The 26,910-nt window shown below is 39.1% G+C and overlaps 1 protein-coding gene and 2 long non-coding RNA genes across 5 annotated transcripts in view; 1 reads left to right on the plus strand and 2 right to left on the minus strand.

Moving 5' to 3' along the window:
• Nucleotides 1-550: 550 nt before the first annotated feature.
• On the minus strand, nucleotides 551-9,006 carry LOC140601038 (uncharacterized). Its single transcript, XR_012004099.1, has 2 exons — nucleotides 8,693-9,006; nucleotides 551-7,117 (listed from the first exon to the last, which is right to left on the minus strand). It is a non-coding gene; the product is annotated as an uncharacterized lncRNA (long non-coding RNA).
• The window catches only part of FMO5 (flavin containing dimethylaniline monoxygenase 5), a 32,800-nt gene continuing 14,781 nt past the window's right edge, over nucleotides 8,892-26,910 (plus strand). The window contains exons 1-3 of one of the 2 annotated variants that reach the window (XM_072769493.1): nucleotides 8,892-9,045; nucleotides 9,473-9,645; nucleotides 24,823-25,011. In XM_072769493.1, the coding sequence (XP_072625594.1) occupies nucleotides 9,511-9,645; nucleotides 24,823-25,011 (324 nt within the window). In that variant the 5' untranslated portion in view covers nucleotides 8,892-9,045; nucleotides 9,473-9,510. Of the gene's footprint in view, nucleotides 9,046-9,089; nucleotides 9,229-9,472; nucleotides 9,646-24,822; nucleotides 25,012-26,910 lie in introns of those variants that run through there. The other variant, XM_072769494.1, reaches the window with a different exon arrangement.
• LOC140601037 (uncharacterized) overlaps nucleotides 14,374-26,910 on the minus strand; it is a 63,213-nt gene continuing 50,676 nt past the window's right edge. The window contains exon 3 of one of the 2 annotated variants that reach the window (XR_012004098.1): nucleotides 14,374-14,718. This is a non-coding gene — a long non-coding RNA (uncharacterized lncRNA). Of the gene's footprint in view, nucleotides 14,719-22,629; nucleotides 22,857-26,910 lie in introns of those variants that run through there. The other variant, XR_012004097.1, reaches the window with a different exon arrangement.

Consider the following 26,910-nt stretch of genomic DNA (forward strand, 5'->3'; position numbering starts at 1 on the left):
AGTCGTCAGAAGATAGGGAGAAAAGTCAGGAGAGATTCTTAACTATAGGAAACAAACGGACGGTTGCTGGAGGGGAGGAGTGTAGGGGTGGGGTAATTGGGTGATGGGCATTAAGGAGGGCATGAGATGTGATGAGCACTGGGTGTTATATGCAACTGATGAATTATTGAACACTATATCTGAAACTAATTATGTACTATATGTTGGCTAATTAAATTTAAATTAAAAAAGAAACTAAATATGATATTTTTAAAGCTAAAATTAAACATATTCAAAAAGAAAAAAATATATAATTGATTTAAGTAATTGGAAATAAAATAATGAGAAAATATATCCCATGTAAAAAGTAACCATATAAAAATTGATGTGGCTATATTAATAACTGTCAAAGTAAATTTTAAGGAAGAAATGAAAAAAAGAAGGAAATTTATAATAATTAGAAGATTAATTCCATAGGAAGAAGACATAATCCTAAATGTGTACATACCTAACAACATAACTTCAAAATTTATGAAGCAAACAATGGACAGAATTGTATGGGAAAGACAAATTTAGAATTATATGTGGAGATTTTAATGTCTCCTCAATAATCAATAGAACAAGCAGACAAAACATTGGTGAGGATATAGAACATTTGAATAGCAATATCAAGCAACTTAACATATCACTTGCAGAACACCATACTTAATAGCTACAGGTTACAGTCTTTTCAAATGTATATGAAATATTGAATACAATATGCCCCATTCTAGGCCATAAAACTAGTAATCACTTTCAAAGGATTAACGTTATACAAATTACATTCTCTAATGACAACAAATTTAAACTAGAAATCAATAACAAAATATCTAGAAAAACCAAAATCATGTGAAAATTAAGTCACTTCTACATAATCCATTCATCAAAGATGAAATTACAGTGGAAGTTTGAAAATATTTTAAAAGGAACAGTTATTAAAATACAACATACAAAAATTTGTGGATGTAGCTGTAATAGTTCTCAAATGGAGATTTGATAAATTAAGTATCTCTACAAGCTAAAAAAAGAGCAAAGTAAAAAGAAGGAAATAATAAATATAAAATCAGAAATTAATGAAATAGAAAAGAGATATAGAACAGAGAATGTCAATGGAGCCAAAAGACAGTTCTTTGAAAAGATTTAAAAATTGACTTAATTGATCAAGGAAAAAGAAGAATGAGAAAAACAAATATCTAATATTAGGAATGACAGAGGTAATATCACTCTAGATGCCACACATTTTAAAGGAATAATAGGAAGGGAGTGTCTGGGTGGATCAGTCAGTTAAACATCCAAACCTTGATATGGCTCAGGTCTCGATCTCAGGGTTGTGATATCGAGTCCTGTGTCAGCTCATTGCTGGGCATAGAGCCTACTTAAGATTCTCTCTCCCTATCCCTCAGCCCCTCCCCCTCTTCATTCCCATGCATGCACTCTCTCTCTCTCTCTCTTTCTCTGTCTCACTCTCTTAAAAAAAAAAAAGATGTCACGAATAACTATGTTAACACATTTGACAACCTATATGAAATAGGCAACTTTCTAGAAAAACACTACTTACAGAAACTGGCACAAGAAGAGAGAAAATTTGAATAATTCTCTTTTAATGAAATTAAAACCATAATTTAAAACATTCCAACAATAGAAACACCTGATCGATCCAGATGGCTACACTAGTAAATGCTACCAAACCTTTAAAGAAAAAAGATCAACGATTCTATACAGAATCTTTCAGACAGGCCAGCATAACCTTGATATCAAAATCTATTAAGGACATTACAAGAAAAAAAAAAGTAGAGCAATATCCCTTTAAAATATAGATGGAAAAAATTTCCATCTAAGTGAAATTTTAACAAATCAAATACAATGTTATATAAGAATTACACACATCATGGTTATGGGAGTTTATTCTAGAAAGACATAGTTTGCTTAACATTAAAAAAAATCATTTAAAGGGCACCTGGGTGGCTCAGTTGGTTAAGTGTCTGCCTTTGGCTCAGGTTATGATCTCGGAGTCCTGGGATTGAGCCCCACATCAGGCTCCCTGCTCAGCAGGGAATCTACTTCTTCTTTTGCCTCTCCCCCTACTCATTCTATCTCTCTCAAACTCTTCTTAAAAAATAAAAGTAAAAAATCAATATAATTTTAACAATAGGATCATGTAAGTAGATACGGAAAAAGTATTTTATAAAATTCAGCCCCATTCATAATAAAAATTCTTAGCTAAGAATAGAAACTTCCTCAATTTGATAAGATAATTTGCCTAAAGCATACAAATCACATCACACTTAATGATAAGATAGTGAATATTTCTATCATCACCACTTCTATTCAGTACCATAATAGAGATCCTAACCAATGCAATGAGGAGAGAAAAAAATTTAAAAATAATAAATTTGAAAAAAAAACAGTAACCCATTATTCATAAATGACTTGATTGTATACATAGACTATCCAAGGAACCTATAAACTCCTGGAAGTAATAAGTGAGTTTAGCAAGGCTATGTAATACAAAGTCAATATACAAATTGTATTTCTTCATACTTGCAACAAACAAATGGAAGATGAAAATGTAAAAACAAGAGGCACCTGGATAACTCAGTGGTTGAGCATCTGCCTTTGGCTCAGGTCGTGATCCCAGGGATCCTGGGGTCCTGGGATGGAGTCCTGTGTCGGACTTCCCAGAGGGAGTCTGCTTCTCCCTCTGCCTATGTCTCTGCCTCTCTCTGTGTCTCTCATGAATAAGTAAATAAAATCTTTAAAAAAAAAGAAAATGTAAAAATAATTCCATTTACAATAGGATTTTAAAAATAAAATACATAAGACTAAATAAAATGTGCAAGATTCCACAGTGAAATTTATGAAACAACACAGAGAGAAATCAAAGACCTAATAAAAGGAAAGATAGTCTATTTTACAGATTAGAATATTCAATTGTTAGGATGTCTGTTCTCCCTAGGTTGGTCTACGTATTCAATGTAATATATATATATATAAAATTTTAGAAGAGGGTAAATAATTAATACAATATGGTATAGGTAAAAGTATAAACAAATAGATCAATGGGGTTAAGTTATAAGGATAGAAGGATAAATAAATAGATCAATGTAACAGAACAGAGTCCAAATATAGGTTCACATGTATATGACCAATATGCCGCATACAAAGACACCAGTGCCATTCAAGGAGGAAGAAAAGTCTTAAAATAAATGCTGCTGGAAGAACCCAATATTCAGATAGAAAGAAATTCACCATGACCCTTACACTTATTCCATTCATATTAATTTAAAATGGATCATAGATCTAAATTTAAAAATCATCTAGCTGGAAACACAAGGAGCTATAGGAGCTTAGGATACACGAAGATTTCTTAAATGGTAGCAAAAAGTACTAACCATAAAAGAAAAACTGTTAAATAGATTTCATCAAAATTTAAAACTTCTCATCAAAAGACACAATTAAGAAAGTGAAAAGTTATGTCAGAGACTGGGAGAAAATATTTGAAATGCATAGTTCTGCAAAAGTATCTGTAAGCAGATTACACAAAGAACTCTTAACTCAATAATAATACAACCCAGCTTTTAAAAATGAGCAAAAGATTTTCACAAATGCTTTGCAAAAAAAAAAAAAAAAGATACACAAATGACCAAGAAATTAAATAGAAAGAATTTCAACATCATTAGTCATCAGGGAAATTCAAACTTAAAACCCCATGTAATATCACACACCCACACAAATGGTTAACAGTACCAAGGATTGAGAAACTATGTAACTACTGGAACTTCCTTATGTTGCTAGTAGCTGTATAAAACTTCTGAAAACTTCTGCATTTTCAAATAGAATTAAACATATGACCCAGCAATTCCACTCAGGCACACTAGTAAAATGAGAGTGATATGTTCCCTCACACACACACACACACACACACACACACACACAGACTTGTACAAGAATGAAAGGCCTTCTTCATGACACCAAAAAGTGAATTAATCCAAATGTTCATAATAGAAGCAATAATAAACAAATTGTATATTCATAGGGGAAAAAAAGAGCAAACTACTGATACATGAAAACCACTTGGGTAAATCTTAAAAACATTAAGTTGTATAATGATTCCAAGCACAAAGCATACATACTGTATAATTCTATTATTTATTCTTTTATTTTTAAATAGACTCCATGCCTAGCACAGAGCCCAACTCAGGGCTTGAACTCAAGACCGTGAGATCAAGACTTGAGTCAAGACCAAAAGTTGGATGCCCAACTGACTGAGGTACCCAGGTGCCCCTACTATATAATTCTATTTAAATGAAGTTCAAGAACAAGCAAAACTACTGGATGTAAACTAGACTTATTGTGGTCATTTCCCAATATAATCATTGAATCACTATGCTGTATATCTAAAACTAATATATGTCAATTATATCTCAATAAAGAAAGACTATCCGCATCCTCTCCAACATTTGTTGTTTCCTGCCTTGTTAATTTTCCCCATTCTCACTGGTGTGAGGTGGTATCGCATTGTGGTTTTGATTTGTATTTCCCTGATGGCAAGTGATGCAGAGCATTTTCTCATATGCATGTTGGCCATGTCTATGTCTTCCTCTGTGAGATTTCTGTTCATGTCTTTTGCCCATTTCATGATTGGATTGTTTGTTTCTTTGGTGTTGAGTTTAAGAAGTTCTTTATAGATCTTGGAAACTAGCCCTTTATCTGATATGTCATTTGCAAATATCTTCTCCCATTCTGTAGGTTGTCTTTGAGTTTTGTTGACTGTATCCTTTGCTGTGCAAAAGCTTCTTATCTTGATGAAGTCCCAATAGTTCATTTTTGCTTTTGTTTCTTTTGCCTTCGTGGATGTATCTTGCAAGAAGTTACTGTGGCCAGTTCAAAAAGGGTGTTGCCTGTGTTCTCCTCCAGGATTTTGATGGAATCTTGTCTCACATTTAGATCTTTCATCCATTTTGAGTTTATCTTTGTGTATGGTGAAAGAGAGTGGTCTAGTTGCATTCTTCTGCATGTGGATGTCCAATTTTCCCAGCACCATTTATTGAAGAGACTTTTTTCCAGTGGATAGTCTTTCCTCCTTTGTCGAATATTAGTTGACCATAAAGTTCAGTGTCCACTTCTGGATTCTCTATTCTGTTCCATTGATCTATGTGTCTGTTTTTGTGCCAGTACCACACTGTCTTGGTGATCACAGCTTTGTAGTACAACCTGAAATCTGGCATTGTGATGCTCCCAGCTATGGTTTTCTTTTTTAATATTCCCCTATTTGGGGTCTTTTCTGATGCCACACAAATCTTAAAATAATTTGTTCTAACTCTCTGAAGAAAGTCCATGGTATTTTGATAGGGATTGCATTAAACGTGTAAATTGCCCTGGGTAACATTGACATTTTCAAATATTAATTCTTCCAAACCACGAGCATGGAATATTTTTCCATCTCTTTGTGTCTTCCTCAATTCCTTTCAGAAGTGTTCTATAGTTTTTAGGGTATAGATCCTTTACCTCTTTGGATAGGTTTATTCCTAGGTATCTTATGCTTTTGGGTGCAATTGTAAATGGGATTGACTCCTTAATTTCTCTTTCCTCAGTGTCATTGTTGGTGTATAGAAATGCCACTGACTTCTGGGCATAGATTTTGTACTTTGCCACACTGCCAAATTGCTGTATGAGTTCTAGCGATCTTGGGGTGGAATCTTTTGGATTTTCTATGTAGAGTATCATGTCATCTATGAAGAGGGAGAGTTTGACTTCTTCTTTGCCAATTTGAAAGCCTTTTATTTCTTTTTGTTGTCTGATTGCTGAGGCTAGGACTTCCAGTACAATGTTGAATAGCAGTGGTAAGAGTGGACATCCCTGTCTTGTTCCTGATCTTAGGGGAAAGGCTCCCAGTGCTTCCCCATTGAGAATGATATTTGCTGTGGGCTTTTCGTAGATGGCTTTTAAGATGTTGTAGAATGTTCCCTCTATCCCTACACTCTGAAGAGTTTTGATCAGGAATGGATGCTGTATTTTGTCAAATGCTTTCTCTGCATCTATTGAGAGGATCATATGGTTCTTGCTTTTTCTCTTGCTGATATGATGAATCACGTTGATCGTTTTACGAGTGTTGAACTAGCCTTGCATCCCAAGGATAAATCCTACTTGGTCATGGTGAATAATCTTCTTAATGTACTGTTGTATCCTATTGGCTAGTATCTTGTTGAGAATTTTTGCATCCGTGTTCATCAGGGATATTGGTGTGTAATTCTCCTTTTTGGTGGGGTCTTGTCTTTTTTTGGAATTAAGGTGATGCTGGCCTCATAAAGCGAGTTTGGAAGTATTCCGTCCCTTTGTATCTTTCAGCACAGCTTTAGTAGAATAGGTATGGTTTCTTCTTTAAACGTTTGATAGAATTCCCCAGGGAAGCCATCTGGCCCTGGACTTTTGTGTCTTGGGAGGTTTTTGATGACTGCTTCAATTTCCTCCCTGGTTATTGGCCTGTTCAGGTTTTCTATTTCTTCCAGTTCCAGTTTTGGTAGTTTGTGGCTTTCCAGAAATGTGTCCATTTCTTCTAGATTGCCTAATTTATTGGCGTAAAGCTGCTCATATGTTTTTAAAATCGTTTGTATTTCCTTGGTGTTGCTAGTGATCTCTCTTTTCTCATCCATGATTTTATTAATTTGAGTCTTCTCTCTCTTCTTTTTAATAAGGCTGGCTAATGGTTTAACCATTAGAGATGTTTAACATGTAAACATCTCTAATGGTTTAACCATTAGAGATGTTTAACCTGTTTATCCAGTGAGGCCACTGTGAAGCTCAGTGGGGTTTGTTTATCTTGTGAGGCCCCAGGAGGAACTACAACAGTGGTGGCGGCCAGCTCCCCAGCCCTGGATTCAGCTCCCGCAGTAACTACCAAGCTCTCTGTCTGCAGGGCCTGGATGCTCCGGTGGCGGGGCTGCTGATCTGCTCAGCTCCGGGCAGGAGCGTCCTTGCTGTCCTGGGCCCTCCCGGCCTCTGCCTGTCCCCGGGGGGAGGCCGGATCCTGGGCTGTGTCCCAGCGCCCTGTGCTCCCGGCCGCGCAGCCCCTTCCGCGTGGACCTTCTGCCGGAGCCACCTAAAATTACATTTTAAAACATTAGGTTTGGGATCCCTGGGTGGTGCAGCGGTTTGGCGCCTGCCTTTGGCCCAGGGCGCGATCCTGGAGACCCGGGATCGAATCCCACATCGGGCTCCCGGTGCATGGAGCCTGCTTCTCCCTCTGCCTGTGTCTCTGCCTCTCTCTCTCTCTGTAACTATCATAAAAAAATTAAAAAAAAAATAAAATAAAACATTAGGTTTTGGGGATCCCTGGGTGGCTCAGCGGTTTGGCGCCTGCCTTTGGCCCAGGGCACGATCCTGGAGTCCCGGGATGAGTCCTGCATCAGGCTCCCGACATGGAGCCTGCTTCTCCCTCCTCCTGAATCTCTGCCTCTCTTTCTCTCTATGCCTATCATAAATAAATAAATAAATCTTTTAAAAAAATAAAATAAAACATTAGGTTTTAAAAGTTATTCGTGCATTGTTCTGAAATTGTGATATTGATTCAGTAAGGGAGAGATTAATATTCAGTCTATAAAAGTATTCACCTGTTTTCCTATATCTAGGCATCTGGAGTGCATTCAAAATTATCCTGATTTACAAATAACTCATTTATAAGTTAAACTGCCTGGGTTGCATCCTTGCCTTTCCACTTACTGGGAAAATGGAGGTGATGATAGTACTTGCCTTATGGGATTGCTAAGAAATTATATGGGTTCATTCCCACCAGGTTCTTTGAACCATACAAGTGAGCCCTTGAGAAATGATAATTACTGGTCCATGAAGGATACTTTGGGGGTGAGCCCAGCAGGTCAAAACCCAGGGCTGATGTTACTGACATCATACCATCTTGACCCAAGTTGACTGAGGGAGTAGGAAGAAGGTTAAAAAAATAGTGGGCATCCACAAATCTCTCAAAAAACCCCTCACATCTGTCAAAACAGACTCCTGGGTTGGATAAACCCTAATTTTGACTCGGTGTGTGATAGCTTACATCCATTACACTGGCCTATTCTGCATGATTTTATATTTGAAAAAAATTAAATTCTATTTTAAAAGTGGATATTTTATGTTTTTAATTACTTATTTGACTGTGTGAGAGAAAGCACTTCAAAAAAAATCATTAATTTATTTGAGAAAGAGAGGGAGAGCACCCAAGGGAGGGGCAGAGGGAGAGAAGCAGACTCCCTAAGCAGGAACTCTAGGTGGGGCTGAATCTCAGGACCCTGAGATCATGACCTGAACCAAATGGAGAGCCCACCCTCAACCACCTGAGCCACCTAGGTGCCCTGAGAAAGCACTTTTAAAAAGTATTTCTAGGAATGTCTGGATGGCTCACTGGTTGAGCGTCTGCCTTCAGGTTAGGATCTCAGGGTCCTGGGACAGAGTTCCCCCAGGGAGCCTGTTTCTCCCTTTGCCTATGTCTCTGCCTCTCTCTCTGTGTCTCTCATGAATAAATAAATAAAATCTTAAAAATAAAATCTATTTCTATTTTATTGAAAGTATCTGTTTGTGTTTGGTCTTCTCTGCTAAACTATAAGCTCCTCTAAGTAGAAATTCCCTGAACCCCAGCAGCCAGCTTAGAGCACCAGTGTTTTAAGTAAATTCCTACCAGCAGCCAGCAGCCTGGAACCAAAGAGCCAATCTGTGAGGTGAGAGTGGGGTGGAGACGGAGATGAGGGCACTGGGATCTGTTTTAACACATCTTCTGAAAGGTAGATGTTCTTCGTTTAAGCTTTTAGAGCACGACTTGCTTTGAGTCTGTTGCTAGTTTCTCCGTTCACCAGGAGGAGTTTGTCACTTTAAGGCAGATAGCAGGAAGTTCAAAGTGCATACTCTGGAGCGGGGAGGGACCAAAACACAGGGTCGCTCTGTCTCTAGAGAGGGTAGCTGAGCATCCGGGCAACTGCGACCCAAAAACAGAGGTTGTAGGATTCTTTTCTGCCCAAAGCAGGTTTGGCTCAGGTAATAGTCTCGCTGGGGGAGGGAAGGGGTGCCGCTGAGTGGCAGGGCTTTGGCTGAAAGGAGGTGGAGAGGAACAGCTCCCTGCCATTGGCTGTTGCTGTTTACACTTTGTTGCTTTATATTTCCTCAACAAGAGCCAAAAGTGCAGATTAGCCTCTGGATGGCAGCTGAAGGATCGGCCAGGTGCTGCGGGAAAGGCAGTGCAGCCACCACAGCAGGGCTCTCGAGCTCCTGGTCTCTCAGACGCAGGGCTCCCATATCCCTTGCATAGCAATTCCCTATGGTTAGGGGGACCCCAGAATCTGACTTCTCCCAAAGCACTTGTCACGGCATTTATCTGGAGGATGCCATGGTCAAGGTCTTTCTTTCCTGACATGTGTTAGCTGATATATGCTTTCTGTCTTTTGTCATTTTTTTTTTTTGACAGATTACATTGATCCAGCCTGGTGAAGATATCTGGAGACCATGACCAAGAAAAGAATTGCTGTGATTGGAGGAGGTGCTAGCGGGCTCTCCTCTATCAAGTGCTGCCTAGAGGAAGGCTTGGAGCCAGTCTGCTTTGAAAGGACTGATGACATTGGAGGGCTCTGGAGGTTCCAGGTAAGTCTCCTGGTTCTTTAATACTTGGAACCCTCACTGCTACTACATGCCCAGCAGGAGAGTTAGTCTGAAACCTCAGGAGCATCCCAGGTGTAATTTGGAAGTGATCCCCTTCGTGAAGGGCAGAGAGAGACCCAGAAAAGAGGCAGCCACTCCAGGTTGATAGGTGGCAGGTTTATCTTATTTATTTTTTTATTGAAGTTTGATTTGCCAACATATAATAGTATAACACCCAGTGCTCATCCCATCAAGTCCCCTCCTCAGTGCCCATCACACAAACCATGAGGTGGCAGGTTTAAATAAACAAAGGAACTTACATGTGAGGCTTGTTGTGGGCAACTGCAAGGCAAGTAGATCTCCACACCTGCCATTTTAAAAACTTTTATATTACAGGCTGTAACTGGGTTCAATCAGCACCATCCACATGGTCTCCCCACCACCCCACTAGTAAGGCAAGTAGAATGTACATTCCAAGAAGTCTCTGAGGATCAAGCTCTTGGGTTAACCTGTGGTCACATCCTCTTGATGACCTTCCCCCATCATGTCACCTCTCCTGACCAGCTTTTACAATGTCACACAACCCCCTTTTCTGCAGTGTCCCCTGAGAAGTAAGCAAGGGGTTTTGCTATCATGGAGGTGGCCCATTTGGTGTCTGTCTGTCTGTGTGGTAGTCGGATACCACAGCAATAGGGTAGGCACATGCAAAAGAAAACAAAGATGAAGGTAATGATTCCCCAAACAATGTTTTTCCACCAAGAACCCCATGCTCCCAACCACTGATTTATTAAGTTCGCCAGCTGGGGGTTGGATCACTCAGGGTATTCACAGATGTTCTCATGTAATTTAGTAAAGGTGACATATTAGCAGATTCCTCAGGTATGAATGCATAGTGTTCTGTTTGGATAATGGCATAGGTGCCTCCTTTTGAGGCAAAAATAGTGCCCAAAGCCATTCTGTTTTGGAGGACAACTTTTCTCACTAGAGATATTTCATTATTCAGTAAGGACCAGTTTTATTGGTTATCATTTAATGCTTGCTGGGTGAATTTACTAAGGGCTTAAATATGTGCTATAACATCCACCGAGCCAATGGAGGAAACAATGACAGCAGCCAAATAATCCATGTCAGTGAAAGACACAGCATGCCCATCAAGCCTTGAGGTGAGGGAAATTGGCAAATATTGTTACCATGGATGGGGGGAATTCTCTCCTATGCAAAGGGAAAACCCAGGGCGCAATAGTTCAACCATCTAGGTAGGAGCCATGGCCAAAAATTTGTCCCACACAATCACTAGACCCCTTTGGGAGCTACCTAATAAATACCTGGGTGGTATGACCAGTTAGTGCCAAACCAGTCATTGTACTTTAGTATGACAGAGTGACTGACTACATAGTTCCAGTGATATCCATCTTATATTCCTGGTGCAGTTTTGTTGATCCTGTTTAGAATGACTTTTTCTTCCCAACATAGGGATGCCTGGGTGTTCACATGTCCCTAAAGCCATCCCAGATCTGACTCAATGATGGCATTTCTAGGACCCTCCCAGTTAGCGGGCTAATGGGCTACCTGTGTAGTTTGGTTGACAGAAAAAGAAGATCCATGCCCAGGGTTATTGATAGTCTGTGCCACAGGCCAGGTTTCTGGATTAGTATTTTAGTATATCTGGAGAGTATTAGTATTATCAGATGAACCAAGAATGCTAATCCTAGCTTATTCTTCCTTAATGGACTGCTTTAGGGCCTTTCAGTTTCTTTCTTGGAGGAGTGATACTCACCATGGCAATCCCGAAGAACTAGAGAGGGGCAGCTGCCCACATAGCTATCAGTTGGATTGATTTCTTTGTTGGACATAGGAATGAACCCACTGTAGAAAGGAATTCCATCAGGTGCCTATCCTGTAACTGGATACCAAAGGAGCCTCAGAGTTTAAGGTCAAAGAGATATTTAGTAGGAACTTGTATGGGGAGGTGTTTCTCTGCTACAAGAATGGCAAGGCCTGATCTTTAGATGTTAGTGTGGCTACAGTTTTAGGAATTTGACCAGGTCACATATACCAACCATGTTGGCCAGGGGAGGCAGCACTCTCAGATGTGAGTTGGGATAGGGGTGGGATATGCCAGACCAGAAATCCCCATCTTCTCCCCCTCTTTTCAACAGATCTAGCTTGTAGTAGGGCAGTGGGATCCCAGTGGAAATTGAGTAGTTCCTCCTTACCCAGGAGTACAAAGTAACTCACCTATCCCAGCAGAATTTCTCACTGCAAATTTCAGTAGATAATGCCTTTCTCAGAGTTTGGTGTTCTCAACAGCACAGCATGCTGATCCTTGGTGAGCACTGGGGCAATGTCTGGGTTCTGCAACCTCCATACCTTTACAGTATTGAGTGCCTTAGCAGGGCCACGGCACTGGGGCCAGTCTGGCATATGGGGTAATAGGACTTACTGGTTGATCATGCAAACATGTTAAAGTCTGAGACAGTACTTTAGTCTACTTGGCCAAAATGTTTTTAAATGGTAGTAATTTCATCTCTTCCTATAATATCCCTTTTCCTTTCTACCAACTGCTGCTTGGGGGTTCTAGGGGAGCTGGAATCTCCATTTGCCATCATGACTTTTGCCCAGTCTTGCACATCATGACCTTTGAAATGGGACCCCCACACACCCCCACCCATCATGTCTTACTAATGAGGGTATCCATACATGGTACTCAACTTCTATAATCCACTAACAGTAGCAGCCTGGTTTACACACCAACAGGGAAAGCTTGGGTTAGGCCAGATGCAGTGTCTGCACAAACCAGGGCATACGTATAACTTTTACTCCGAGGGAGGGAGGCAGTATAATCAATTTGACAATCTCTCCCTGATTGAGAACGCTGATGGGTAGCTCCAAATTCCTTGGTAGATGTGTTTGGTTTTGTTTAGAACATACAAGACATGCTGTTACTGCATTAACTTGAGTCACTATAGTTCAAGGGCAGTATAAACTAGGGTATCAGCTTCCTGATTGCCAGGGGATGTCAGTGCTTTATAAGCAGGGATCTAGAAAATAGTGAGTTATACCTCAGGCTCTTATAGGTGGACCAAACTGTCTTTCTACATATTCTAATCCCCACAGGGGCTCATTCACGATCATCTAACCCTTGGCTTCCCAATGTCCAAGCCATAGGTTCCATCCCTTTAGAACAGGCCAATTATCAGTGCAAAGAGTTAACAAGGGAGTAAAGGCCAAACTTATGAATGATGGATCACCAGCCAAGATCTGAGTTCAGACCACTGGCTACTGTACTTTGTTCCAATTTCCATCCAGATAGTGTCATTGTTGGACTGAATAGTGACTGCAGTCCTCTGGAAGGGATTACCCTGACTAGACCCATCTGTTTACCAGGCATCAGCTGGAATTTCCTCACTCCCTCCTTACAGGCTACAGCAACACAACAGGTATACGGGCAGGGGCATCTGGAGGATCTACATATTCCACAGGTCATAGTAGCACCTGCATTTCTAGTAGGCTGGTGGATAGGATGCTCCTCTGCTGCAAATAGGCATGTCACTTCATCACAGAGGGAATCTGAGCTGTGGCAGAGGTGGGTCAATGGAACGTATTCTCATCCCATCCCTTGAAGGGCAGAGAAGTTCTTAGCACAATGCACTATTCCTCAGTGAGAGGCTTAACCAGGAGGGGTCCTTTGTATACTGATAGGAGCTGGTGCTCTACGGTGGTAGATAGGTTTTTGCCGTCTTTTAGAGCTGAGACCAGAATACTAGGAGTACTCTCTCCCTCTCTAGTGCTAGTGCCCAGTTCACATATTCCAGAGTCACAGACGCATCTAATTCAGATAGTAGTCCTGCTGGGGAGAGACCCAGAACCATAACTTGCTTTACTAGTATTTTGGCCTTTTCAAAGGCAGCTTGCTGCTCTGATCCCCAGTTCCACATGTGCCCTTTCTTTACCAAGTGACTGTAAAAGGAATGGGGGCACTGTGCCAGGTAGGGTATAAAAGTCCTCCAAAGTCCCCAAAATCTTAGAAAGGCTGGCATCTTGTTCATATTCTTAGGGGCTGGGTGGGCTTGCACCTTATCGATCACAGCTTCTGGAACAACACAAGTCTTACCTAAGCAAACAACTCTCAAAAATGTTATAATAGTTCCTTGACCATGAATTTTCTATGGATTCACTGCCTATAGTCTCTCTCACATATGCTCCAGCAAAGCCTTCAGGGTGCCCTGCAGCAAAGGCAAATCTTCCCGTGTCAACATTATATCATCATTGTAATGGATCAATTTTAGTGATGTGGGGAAGGAAAACGGGGCAGGTCTCAGGCTAGCATCCCATGAAATATTGTGGGGCTGTGTAGGCAACCTTGGGAAAGCACTCAAAATACCCATTGTCGCCTCTCCCATGTAAACGAAAATTGATCTTGTGAGTCAGTGGTCAGGGATATACTGGGAAAAGGCATTTGCTAAGTCCAGCACAGCATAGTACATTCCTAGGACTATGGCCCAGGTATCTAAGATGGTGGCAGTGTTGGGCACAGCTGCATGGATGGGGAGGGACTACCTTGTTCAGTTCTCAGTAGTGTGCTGTCATCCACCATGAATTGATCTTTTTTTTTTTTTTTTTTTTTTTTTTTTTACTGGCCATTTGCAGTTTGGGATTGCTTATCCTATTTCCTATGCCCTCCAGGAAATTTATATAGACAATTACCACTCTACAGAGATGACAGGCTTACTGGTTACTAATTGACACTTCCCTTCAGCACTGGTTTGATTACCCACAGGTGGAATTCACTGATGGAGATGTGCCCAAGAGCAGGGGACGGGTGAGGAGCCTCCAATTGCGAGTCCAGCTTGCCAGTCAACTGGTGGTCATGTCCTCTTGATGACTTCCTCCAACAATGAGATATTTTATCTTGTGTCAGGAAATATGATGGGCTTAACAGTGATCAAATTTGCTAGAATTGAGCCTGCTGACCTCTTCTCAGAGCCATCACCTCAGGTTCTGTTCAGGTTTTTCTTTCCCTAGGCTAGCAGCAAAATGGGGCACAGATATCCCTTGTTTGTCCTTTACTGATATCTGTGAAAATGAAAATGGCACAGTGATCATTTTCACTTAATGAGTTTTGCTGCTATCTAAAAGAGGGTAAACAATCTTGGGGGGAGGGCAGAGTGTAACAAGATAACAAACATTAGAAAATGTAAAGTGGTTAGAAAATTTAGAGTGGTTGCTCCTGGTCTGCATTAGTTAGTGTCTAGAATACTTGCTTACAACTCCTTCTAGGGATTCCTCCTTTTCAGTTCTCTCTGACCTTCTGGTCTTCTCTTTTCTCCTGCCTCTCTCCCTACCTCCCTCTCTCTCACTCTTCCTTCTCTCTCTCTCTTTTTCTTCCTTTCTTTGAATTCTGGTTCAATTTAAATAATTCTATAATAATCCTGTCCTTGAATAGAATATAAAATCTGGCTGCCTTCTTTGCTTTGAACTTTTCTTTCCCTTGAAAAATCAAATTGGTATTATTCCAGGGCCTGTCTTCAGAAGAGGGCAGAGGGCACCTGCAACTGGTACTTCTTGTCCTTGTATTTATTCAGTTTTAAAGTTGAGTTATTAATACATACATCCAGCCCTGCGACTTGTTCCTGAGTTTAGGTATCATCTACTTAAAAGATGATTAAGCTAATTATATGCCAAAGAATACCAACCTCCTTTATTGAACTTCAAAGTGGCAGGCATTCATTGGGTTTGCTTTTAAACTCGTTTTCTAAACCAGTGAGTGGTATTAAGGTATTCAGATGTGTTTTGTGTTCTGTACAAATGAATATAGCATTGCTCACCCACTTAAAAATGCCTTCTAGCCGAGCGCATGGGTGGTTCAGTCAGGTGAGCGTCTGACTCTTGATTTCGGCTTAGGTCATGATCTTAGGGTCATGAGATGGGGCCCCACATTGGCTCTGTGCTCAGCGCAGAGTCTGCTTGAGATTTTCTCTCTCTTCCCTCTGCCCCTCACACTCGTGCACTCACTCTCTGTTTAAAATTACATAAATGGCTTCATAGCATCCCTAGTTGAATACCATGACAGTCCTTTTGCAACTTGGCTCTGTTGAGGGGAACAAACTCTATTTGACAGTAGTCCTTACTCAGTCCTAGAGTGAATACCTCCTGGCAGTACCCCCATGCCTCATCTGGGGCATGAACTGAAAAGGCTGTTAATTAGTGTTTGGTAATTAATATAAAATTATACTTTTGAAATCTAGTCACAACATAGTATAGAGGTTAAGAGCACAGTCTGGGTTCAAATCCCAGGTCTGTACCTAAGAGCAGTGTGACCTTGGGGAATATAATTAGATCTCTGTGTTCTTTAAGGAGATAATAATAGCACTCACCTCATAGAGTTACTGCAGGGAGTAAGTGAATGGATAATTATGTCTATCACTAATAACAGTGCCAAGTGTACAGCAAGTGCCACATGTCATAGTTATTTTTTTTAAGATTTTGGTTTTTTTATTCATGAGAGACTCAGAGAGGACAGAGCCATAGGCAGGGGGAGACTGATGCAGGACTCAGTCCTGGGATCCTGAGATCACGACCTGAGCCAAAAGCAGGAAGACTTGTTCAACCACTGAGCCACCCAGGCATCTCTGTCATTATTATTATTCCGTAGGCCTGGGGTATGGCCCGTGCATTTGGTGTCTCTAGAAAGTGTCCTAGCCAGGTTTGCCAAAAACTGATCAGCCAGTGAAATCAGTTCAAGTCCCCGTTCTACCTGAGTATCAGGTTTCTGGTTTTTTGACTGCAAAACGGTTTATACTTGTTCTCTGTTAAAAATGGGATTTTTTTTCCTGAATATCCACTTGGCAAAATTTCAACACCATATGAACTGCTTCTTTGAAAATCAATAAGCTATATTTTGTCATGACGTTCTGATTTCTGTTAAGACAGACTACATCTGTGTCCATTATATTATATATCATACGTAATATATTTTACACACATCTATATACATACATACACATGTGTACAACTACACTCCTGTATTTCTAGAGTCAAATGTGATGTCTGACATGTGTTAGGTGCCAAATATATTTATGTTTTATAAATAAATCCTCAAGAGGCCAAATGTCTTGAGGGGCTGCTTAGAATCCTTGTGGAAATAGAGACCTTCATTCTCACATATTCCACAGTTACACAATGTGGATCCTGAGGTATATAAACATCCATTAATTTTGGATTAAACATGTTATGTGCTGATGCTGTGTTCCTTAAGAATTTCCTCTGAGGGGCAGCCTGGGTGGCTCAGCGGTTTAGCGCCGCCTTCAGCCCAGGGCGTGATCCTGGGGACCTGGGATCGAGTCCTCCATCGGGCTCCCTGCATGGAGGCTGCCTCTCCCTCTGCCTGTCTCTGCCTCTCTCTCTCTCTCTCTCTCTCTCTCTGTCTCTCATGAATAAATAAATAAAATCTTAAAAAATAAAAAGAACTTCCTCTGAGATCTGCTGCTCTACCACCCCCTGGTTTGTTATTTGAGGTCTTTATAAATAATAATAATTATAAGTTCTCAAGACATTGATTTCAGTTAGTTCTTGTCTCCTCGTGAACACATCAGAGTGACAGTGGAAAGTAGTGTTAATGTGAAACATACCATTTGACTTTTCATACTTTAATATTACTTTATGAGTGAAAGAACTTTAACATGATAAACCCTTTATGAATGCTGAGGATTTAATAAGTATTTAATGCTGGAAAATATTTTTTTAATTCTGTAATCAACCTGAATTTTTAAAATCCTTAAAGCATACCAAAACAGAGCTTCTCAGACCTTAATATACATAGGAATCACTGGTAATGTTGCCAAAATATACATCCTGATTCCTCAATCTGGAGTGCTGCTAAGATTCTGAATTTCTGATAAACCCCTAGGTTACACCAATGCTGCTGATGTGAGAACTACTTTCCCAGTAGTAAAGCTCTAAAGATGGGGATCCCTTGGTGGCTCAGCGGTTTAGCGCCTGCCTTTGGCCCAGGGTGTGATCCTGGAGTCCCAGGATTGAGTCCCATGTCGGGCTCCCTGCGTGGAGCCTGCTTCTCCCTCTGCCTGTGTCTCTGCCTCTCTCTCCCTCTCTCTGTGTATCTCATGAATAAATAAATAAATAAAAAAGTCTTAAAAACAAAAAAAAGCTCTAAAGAGTATATGTTAGGGGGCACCTGGCTGCCTCAGTCAGTGGAGTGTGTGACTCTTGATCTCATAGTTGTAAGTTTGAACTCCACGTCAGGTGTAGAGCTTACTTAAAAACAAAATCTTTGGAAAACAGAGCATATACAAGAAAATATATGAAGTGGATACAGGATAATATAAGATGTGGCATGTTAATTTAAAAGATAAAATGAAAACAAAATGCAATATAAATTAAGCAGGTGACTAGGTTTTTAAAAATTCTTATTAACTCTCTCCCTTCTAAAAAAAACAAACAAACAAATAAATGCAAAACCACTTAGAAGAGGGTGGAGAGCAGTGGTTCTCAGCACTGGCCATACTTTAAAGGATCGCCTGGGGGAATTTTAACAAATAATAATGTTAGTCCATCCAGAAATTCTGGTGTGATTGGCTTGTGGTACCAGTAAAGCTCTTTATTACTAATGTCCCCTGTGCAGCTGATATAGAGACTTTTGCCCTATAGTTTTTAAACCCAGCTCTCCCAGTTGATAAATGAGGATAACATGCAAAATCAGTACCAGTTTACTGGACTTTGGACTTTGTTAGATGCTGTTGACATAGATAAACTCCTGCCACTGTCCTCAAACATTCTGCAGTTTTGCTGAGAATGTGTGGAGAAAAGACTTTGAGGTTGATGGGATGAGCTCTGATGCCCTGAGCTTTCCGGGGCCTGCACACTACCTCTTACCAGCAGATCTCAACTTTGTCTGCATATTAGACAAGGAGCAATTAAAATGGGGCCTCTAGGATGGGGATGAGGCATTATGTTACTGTTTATTTTAGATTATTCTAATGTGCAGACAAGGTTGAGAACAGTCCTAAAGCTTCTGTCCCATGGAATTCTGAGTCTGTCAAAGGAACAGAAGAGCAACACTGCCCCTGTTCTCTTTTCTTGTATGAATTTCCTGCTCAAATGTGTGAATCATGTGCTCAGGCAGGAAATACAAGCAAGGTGCATTTGTACAGGGCAGAATTATTAATTGATTGTAGGAAAATTTAAAACCCAGGAGCAGCAGCTTCTTTTTCCACTTTCTGACCCAATACTGTTCTGCTCCTATTCTCTTTTATAAAAAGCAGTGAGTTGACACAGTGGTAAACACTACCTGGGATCCAATCAAGTATTTGGAAGAGCTTGATGGTTTTTATTGACACAAGAAAACACTTTGCTGTGTCAGTACTGTGAAAAAGAATATAAATATATGAGTTTTGCTACAGGGCTAAAATCTGTGATTCATTTAGCTCCGTGACTCCAACAGACCTGCTCTACAAAGTGTGGTTCTACTCCTTATACTCAATTTTGAACCTCTGGAAGGCAAGGACAAATTAAATAGTGTTTTTATTACAGAATGACTTTAGAAATATCTGTTGAATAAATGAATGAAATAAATTTCAGAAGGTAGGAACATATCTACTCTTACCCCCATAAACATCTTAGTTCCAAAATGAGCCTGCCCCTCATTCATTTTAATTTCTTTAAGAAATGTGTTATGTGCAAATATGTTTAAATAAACTTTTAATTTCAGAACAGTTTTAGACTTACAGAATTATTAGGAAGATAGTACAGAATCCCAAAATACATGACACCCAGTTTTCCCTCTCAACGTTTTTTTATTAATATGATACATTTGTCATAATTAATGAACCAATACTAATAGTTATTAGCTAGAGGTCCATATTCTATTCACGTTTGCTCAGTTTCTTTCTGATGGCCCTTCCTGTATCAGGATCCCATCCAGGATACCACATTACATTCAGTTGTCATGTCTCCTTGTGACTATGACAATTTCTCAGACTTTCCTTGTTTTTGATGACCTTGACAGTTTTAAGGATTATTAATTATTTTATAGAATGTCCCTCAGTTGGGATTTTTCTGATGTTTTTATCATGGTTAGACTGGGGTTATGGATTTGGGGGCAGAAGACCATAGAGATACAGTGCCATTCTCATCATCTCAGTAGTACTATAAATATGACTTTTCACTATTGATATTAACCTCGATGACCTGGCTTGAGACGGTTTTTGTCATGTTTTACCACTGTAAAGTCACTCTTCTTTTTTCCCCCCTTGCTATACTGTACTTTTTGAAAGTCACTATGCGCAATACATACTTAAGGTCAAAGCTGCCTTTTCTAGGCCTTTTGTCTTTCCATATAAACTTTAGAATCAAGTTGCTAATAGCTAAAAACATGTTGGGAAGAACTGACATCTTAATAATGTTGATTCCTTCTATCTATAAGCACAGAATCTCTTTCTATTTATTTAGATCCTTGATTTTTTTCGTCTGTGTTTTATAGTTTCTGCATATAAATCCTATACATATTTTATTAAATTTATATGCATAAATATTTCATTTTGGGGGTATTATTATAAATGGTGTTTAAAAAAATTTAAATCTAATTGTTCATTTCTGGTATATAGGAAAGCAATTAACTTTATACCTTAAAGTTAACTTTGTATCTTGCAACCCTGCTATACTTGCTTATTAGTTCCAGGTTGTTGTTGTTGTTTTAAATTCTTTGGGATTTTCTACATAAACGTGTCATCTGTGACTAAAATAATTTTATTTCTTCATCCCAATCTGTATACTTTTATTTCCTTTCCTTTTGGGGAGGGCTTTAATGCCACTTTACTAGTTAGCTTGTTTTTATTTAAATTTCAGTTAGTTAACATACAGTGTAATATTTTAGGTATACAATATAGTGATTCAACACTTCCATAAAACACAGTGCTCATCACAACAAATGCACTCCTATCCCCAATACCTATTTCACCTATTCTCCTACCCACCTCCCCTTTTGGTAACCATCAGTTACCAAACCATTAGTTTGTTCTCTATAGTTAAGAGTCTGTCTCTCTTTTTTTTTTTTCTTTGCTTATTTGTTTTGTTCCTTAAATTCCATGTATAAATAAAATTACATGGTATTTGTCTTTCTCTGACTGATTTATTTGCTTAGAACTAGAGTTCTATCCATGTTGTTGCAAATGGCAAGATTTTGTTCTTTTTTATGGCTGAGTAATATTCTAATATTCCATTGTATGTATATATACCACATCTTCTTTATCCATTCATCAGTTGATGGACACTTGCATAGTTTGGCTATTGTAGACAATGCTGCTATAAACATTGGGGTGCATGTATCTCTTTGAATTAGTATTTTTGTATTTGGGTAAAAACCTAGTAGTGCAATTGATGGGTCATAGGGTAGTTCTATTTTTAACTTTTTGAGGAACCTCCATACTATTTTCCCCAAATAGCCAAAGCAACCTTGAAAAAGCAAAGCAAAGTTGGAAACATCACAATTCCAGACGTCAAGTTATATTACAAAGCTGTAGTAATCAAAACAGTATAGTCCTGGCACAAAAATAAACATATAGATCAATAGAACAGAATAGAAAACCCACAAAGAAACCCACAACTATACGGCCAATTAGTCTTTGACAAGGTAGGAAAGGATATCCAAAGGAAAAAAAAGTCTCTTTAACAAATGGTGTTGGGGAAATTGGACAGCAACATGCAAAAGAATGAAACTGGACCACTTTCTTACATTAGACATAAAAATAAATTCAGAAACGTGAAACATGAAACATGAAACCATAAAAATCCTAGAGGAGAACACAAGCAGCAACATTTTTTACAATGGCCATAGCAACTTCTTTCTAGATGTGTCTCCTAAAGCAAGGAAACAAAAGCAAAATAAACTATGAGAACTTCATCAAAATAATAAAGCTTCTGTTCAGCAAAGGAAACAATCAACAAAATAAAAAGCAGCCTACAGAATGGGAGAAGATATTTGCAAATGACATATCTGATAAAGGGGGAGTATCCAAAAACCTATAAAGAACTTATTAAACTCAACACCCCAAAAGCAAATAATCCAATTAAAAAGTGGGCTGGAAAAAAAAAAAAAGTGGGCTGGAGACACAAATAGACATTTTTCCAAAGAAGACCTACAGACACATGAAAAGATGCTCAACATCACTGATCATCAAGGAAATACAAATCAAAACTACAATGAGATATCACCTCACACCTATCAGAATGACTAAAACAACAACACAAGAAATAATAGATATTGGTGAAGATGTGGAGAAAGGGGAACCCTCTTGCTTTGTTGGTGGAAATGCAATCTGGTACAGCCACTATTCCTTTTCTTGTCTTATTATACCAACTAGGATTTCTACATGTTGAACAGGAATGGTAAGAGAGGACATCTTTGTCTTGTTCCTAATTTTAAGGGAAAAATTGTCCATTTTATCACTATTAAGTTATGATGTTTAGCTGTAGGTATTTTGTAGATTTTTAAAATCAAATTGAAGAAATTTTTCTCTAAGTTTGCTAGAGAGAAGGAGAGTATATGTATGGTGAGGAGGGGCAGAAGGAGAGGGAGAGAAAGGATCTCAAGAAGACTCCTCATTTTAAATCATGAACGGGTGTTCTATAAACAACATTTCAACAAAAACAAAAGAAAAATACTACCTCCTTAATAAATGAACTTGTTTTTCCTATTTTCAAGTTCTATTGACTTAAAATTTTAAAAATGTAAGCAGAACCAGCTGACAGAATAGAGGTTATACAACATATAAGTATATAAACATGGGTGAACATAGGTAGTATACAATTGCCCCATGCAGACATATTTTATATATTTGGTGATGAGAATGTGAATTTAACTTTGTACTATTACTTTTTTATGAGAAGTTATATGTCTTTTTCAGTGTTCCTACATAGATTTGAAAATTATAGTTTTTGTATCTCCAAATTCATTTTCCATAGTTTAGTCATTAATTCATTTCAAAGCATTTATTGAACACCCAATATATTATCAGCTACTATACAGATGGTAGAGACACAGAGAAGAACAAGATATATATCCCATCGTCGGGTACCTCACAGTCATAATACAGTGTTAGGTTTAAGTTGCCTTTGAGAGCTTGAACACGAATGGGACATCTGACTCTGTGGGGAAAAACAGGTAAGTCTTCTCCAAAGAAGTGCCATTTGATGTGATTCTGGAATGAAAGATAGGGATTTTTCTAATGAAGAAACAATAATATGTACTTTTAAAGTTTAAAGTTGTGAAGGGGCCACCCACTTGAACCCCTATCCCCAGACCCGACTTTAGTTACCAGTCACAAATTCAGGTTGTAACTTGTACTTCTGACTAACCAGCTATAAATCAGAGGTTCCCACAGCACCCTCCTTGGGTTTGATTAATTTGCTAGAGTGGCTCACGGCACTCAGAAAAACCCATTTACTCACTAGATTACCAGTTTATTATAAAAGGATGTAACTCAGCAGCCAAATGGAAGAAATGCATACATAGGACAAAGTATGGGGACAGGGGACAGAGCTTCTGTGCTCTTTCGGAGTGCCCTACTTTCTTCATATCTCCTCAGCTTCACCAACCTGGAAGTTCCTTGAACTCCATGTTTTCCAGTTTTTATCAAGGCTTCATTATGTAGGCATGGTTGATGACATTATTAAATCATGGCCTTGACAGTTTATTCAACTTCCAGCCTCTCTCTCCTCCCCAAAGTTCGGGGTGGGGTAACTGAAAGTTCCAGCCCTCTAATCACTTGGTTGGCTCCCCCTTTTTTTTTTTTTTTTGAGAGAGAGAGAGAGAGAGAGAGGAGAGAGAGCATATGTATGGTGAGGAGGGGCAGAAGGAGAGGGAGAGAAAGAATCTCAAGTGGACTCCCCACTCAGCTGGAGTCCAGTGCGGGACTCAATCTCACAACCCTGAGATTATGACCTGAGCCAAAAATCAAGAGTTGCATACTTAACTGACTGAGCCACTCAGGTGCCCCTTGGTTGGCTCCTTTGGCAATCAGTCCCTATCCTTAAGTAGTTTCCTAAAGTCACCTCATTAACACAACAAAAGACATCTTTATCATTCTTAACACATAGGAAACTCCAAGGGTTTGGGGAGCTAAGAGTCAGGAACTACGGGCAAGTCCACAAAAATATGCAAAATGTATACAAAGACCAAATACATAGGAAAGATACATTTTGGTTGTCTGAATGACCAAACATATATTTCTTATAAGTCACAATATCACAGGCATTTAGCTTATTTCTTTTCTATAAATAATGCAATCTTTAATAGCATTTAACATAACTTTGTCTACTATGCTGAATTTTTCTTAAAAAGGCTGAGTAAATTTCAGGGGTTTTCATATACTTGCGACATTGCTCTCCAGAAAACATTGTACTAACTACACTCTCCAGCATACATTCCCATTTCATAAGTTTCTGTTTGTTCTAACACCGACTAACAGTCTTTTAAATGAGTAAAAATGAGGTGACATGGCAACGTATGCTGGAGAGAATAGGAGTTAGTATAATGTTTCCTGGAGAGCAGTCTCACCAGTGTATGATGAACCTTGAAACTCAACGAGGTGTTGAAATATATAAAATATTTGTAAGACTATTATTCAGATGAGCAGTTCTCACTTGGAATCTTATGTCATTGCAATTAAGTGACTACTGAGACTGTACATCTGCTATGGTTTCTTTGTTCACATGTTTAGAACTTCAGCTGGGATAAATGGAATTTCTGGGGGCTGGCTGCACATCTCTGTATCTCAAACATGCTCTTCATTTGTCTGACTTGGGCTTACAGAATGGTAGCTTAAGGTGGTTGGACTTCTTACATAGCTGCTGATTTCTACCAGATCAACCTAAGAGACAGAGGGCAGAAGCCATAAGACTACTTAGGACTCTCTTGAAAGCTATTTGGTATCATTCCAACTACATGCTGTTGGTCAAAACCAAGTCACAAAGACAACTCAGATTCAAGGGGGAAGAGATTACACAAGGGCACAAATATTGGGAGATGTGGAGGGATGTGTGTGTGTGTGTATAACTTTTTTAAATTGGTATTTCTTTCAGAAAAGTTTTTCAAATGTTTATTGACTGTTTATAAACTGTGAAGTTAATTCTCAGGTTGCTATGTATGCTTCTTATTTAATGCAGGAAAATCCTGAAGAAGGAAGGGCCAGTATTTACAAATCAGTGATCATCAACACATCTAAGGAGATGATGTGCTTCAGTGACTATCCCATCCCAGATCATTATCCCAACTTCATGCATAACTCCCAGGTCCTTGAATATTTTAGGATGTATGTGAAAGAATTTGATCTTCTAAAGTATATTCAATTGAAGGTAGGGAATATTGTGGGTGTGTGTGTTCAAAGTTGTTTGTCAAATAAATGAATAATATGGCTTCATTGATCGGGGCTTACATGTAAAGAGTGATTTAATATGCCCATGTATCTATCCTATCCAGACAAAGACTCCATTTTTTTATCTTCTGTGTGCCTGAAATATATTCATGGAAAGGTCCATTTTCTTTTCTTTCCTTTTTTTTTTTTTAAGATTTATCTGTTTATTCATGATAGACACAGACTGAGAGAGAGAGGCAGAGGGAGTAGCAGGCTCCTTGCAGGGAGTCTGATGTGGGACTTGATCCCACATCGTGGGATCAGACCTGAACCGAAGGCAGGCGCCCAACCGCTGAGCCACCCAGGCATCCATTTTCTATATTTTAGCTACAGATCCTAGAAGCCAACCGCCAGAATATTTTCATTCCTTCACTTTATACTATACTATACTATTCGATTGCAATAAAATAAATGAGGGGAAGTGTTTTCCCAGTTAGAGAGGGTAATTGATAGGTATGGGAACTTTTTATTTTTTATTTTTATTGGAGTTCAATTTGCCAACATATAGCATAACACCCAGTGCTCATCCCATCAAGTGCCCCCCTCAGTGCCCATCACCCAGTCACAGGCACCCCCCGCCCACCTCCCTTTCCACCACCCCTTGTTCGTTTCCCAGAGTTAGGAGCCTCTCATGTTCTGTCTCCCTCTCTGATATTTCCCACTCATTTTTTTTCTCCTTTCCTCTTTATTCCCCTTCACTATTTTATGTTCTCATTCATTTGGGGTATGGGAACTTAAAACTTCTGAATCCACCACAACTTGTCTGCTACTGCTTAGCCTTTTTATGCTTTTTGAAGTACTTGCCAATGCATTATTTTTATGTGATAATAACCCAGTGAGGTAGTTATTGGGTAGTTATTGAGGAAGCCAAGAAGTTAAGTCTTGTGTAGGGGGAAGAACATTGAATTGGGGAACAAAAACTTGAGTTCTAGTCTTTGCTCTACGACTAATCAACTTGTGATTTCAGACAAGTAAATTCCTCAACTTTGATGACTCTTGTTTTCTTGTTTGTAAAACAAGATGATTATATTAGATCACTCCAATGCTTTCTTTTTTTTTTTTTTTAAATTCTCCTTTTGATTTATTTATGATAGTCACACAGAGAGAGAGAGAGAGAGGCAGAGACACAGGCAGAGGGAGAAGCAGGCTCCATGCACCGGGAGCCCGACGTGGGATTCGATCCCGGGTCTCCGGGATCACGCCCTGGGCCAAAGGAAGGCGCCAAACCGCTGCGCCACCCAGGGATCCCCAATGCTTTCTTTATGTTGTTAAGTCTTCCATAATTTTCCATCATCTTTAACCATGGCCATAGAAGAACAGATATTTATGACAGCTGGCAAAAAAGCCTAAATATTCTACCCTTTTTTTCCCCTTGTGATGAGAACTATTAGGATTTCTTAGCAATTTTCAAATATACCATACCTTCTACCTTCTGATCATTCTGCTAAATCATGGTTTTTTCTATTTAACAATGATAATAAATTGGTAATATCCAGTAACAACTTCCACAGTAAGTAATTTATAGCTCAGTGACTTCCTTTTACTTGTTTAAACACATTTAACAAGTTTGTTACCACACTAGTCAATGGAGATATAAAAACAAAAAAAGCCAACTTCATAGCATGGTTAGGAGATATAAAAATAAAAAATTTTGCATAAATTTAACCAAAAAAAGTAAAGAGTCACAGGGTAATAAATGCCCAGTGATTTATATATTGTTAGCTCAGAGGAAGGGTGCTTAACTCATCAGGGCATGAGACAATAGGCCCAAGGGAAGTTTTCTTAGAAGAGATAATACATAAGCTAAATGTTGAAAGGTAAGTAGGAATCTGCCAAATGA

This window comes from Canis lupus, chromosome 12, assembly GCF_048164855.1.
Source record: "Canis lupus baileyi chromosome 12, mCanLup2.hap1, whole genome shotgun sequence".
NCBI classification, from domain to species: Eukaryota; Metazoa; Chordata; class Mammalia; order Carnivora; family Canidae; genus Canis; species Canis lupus.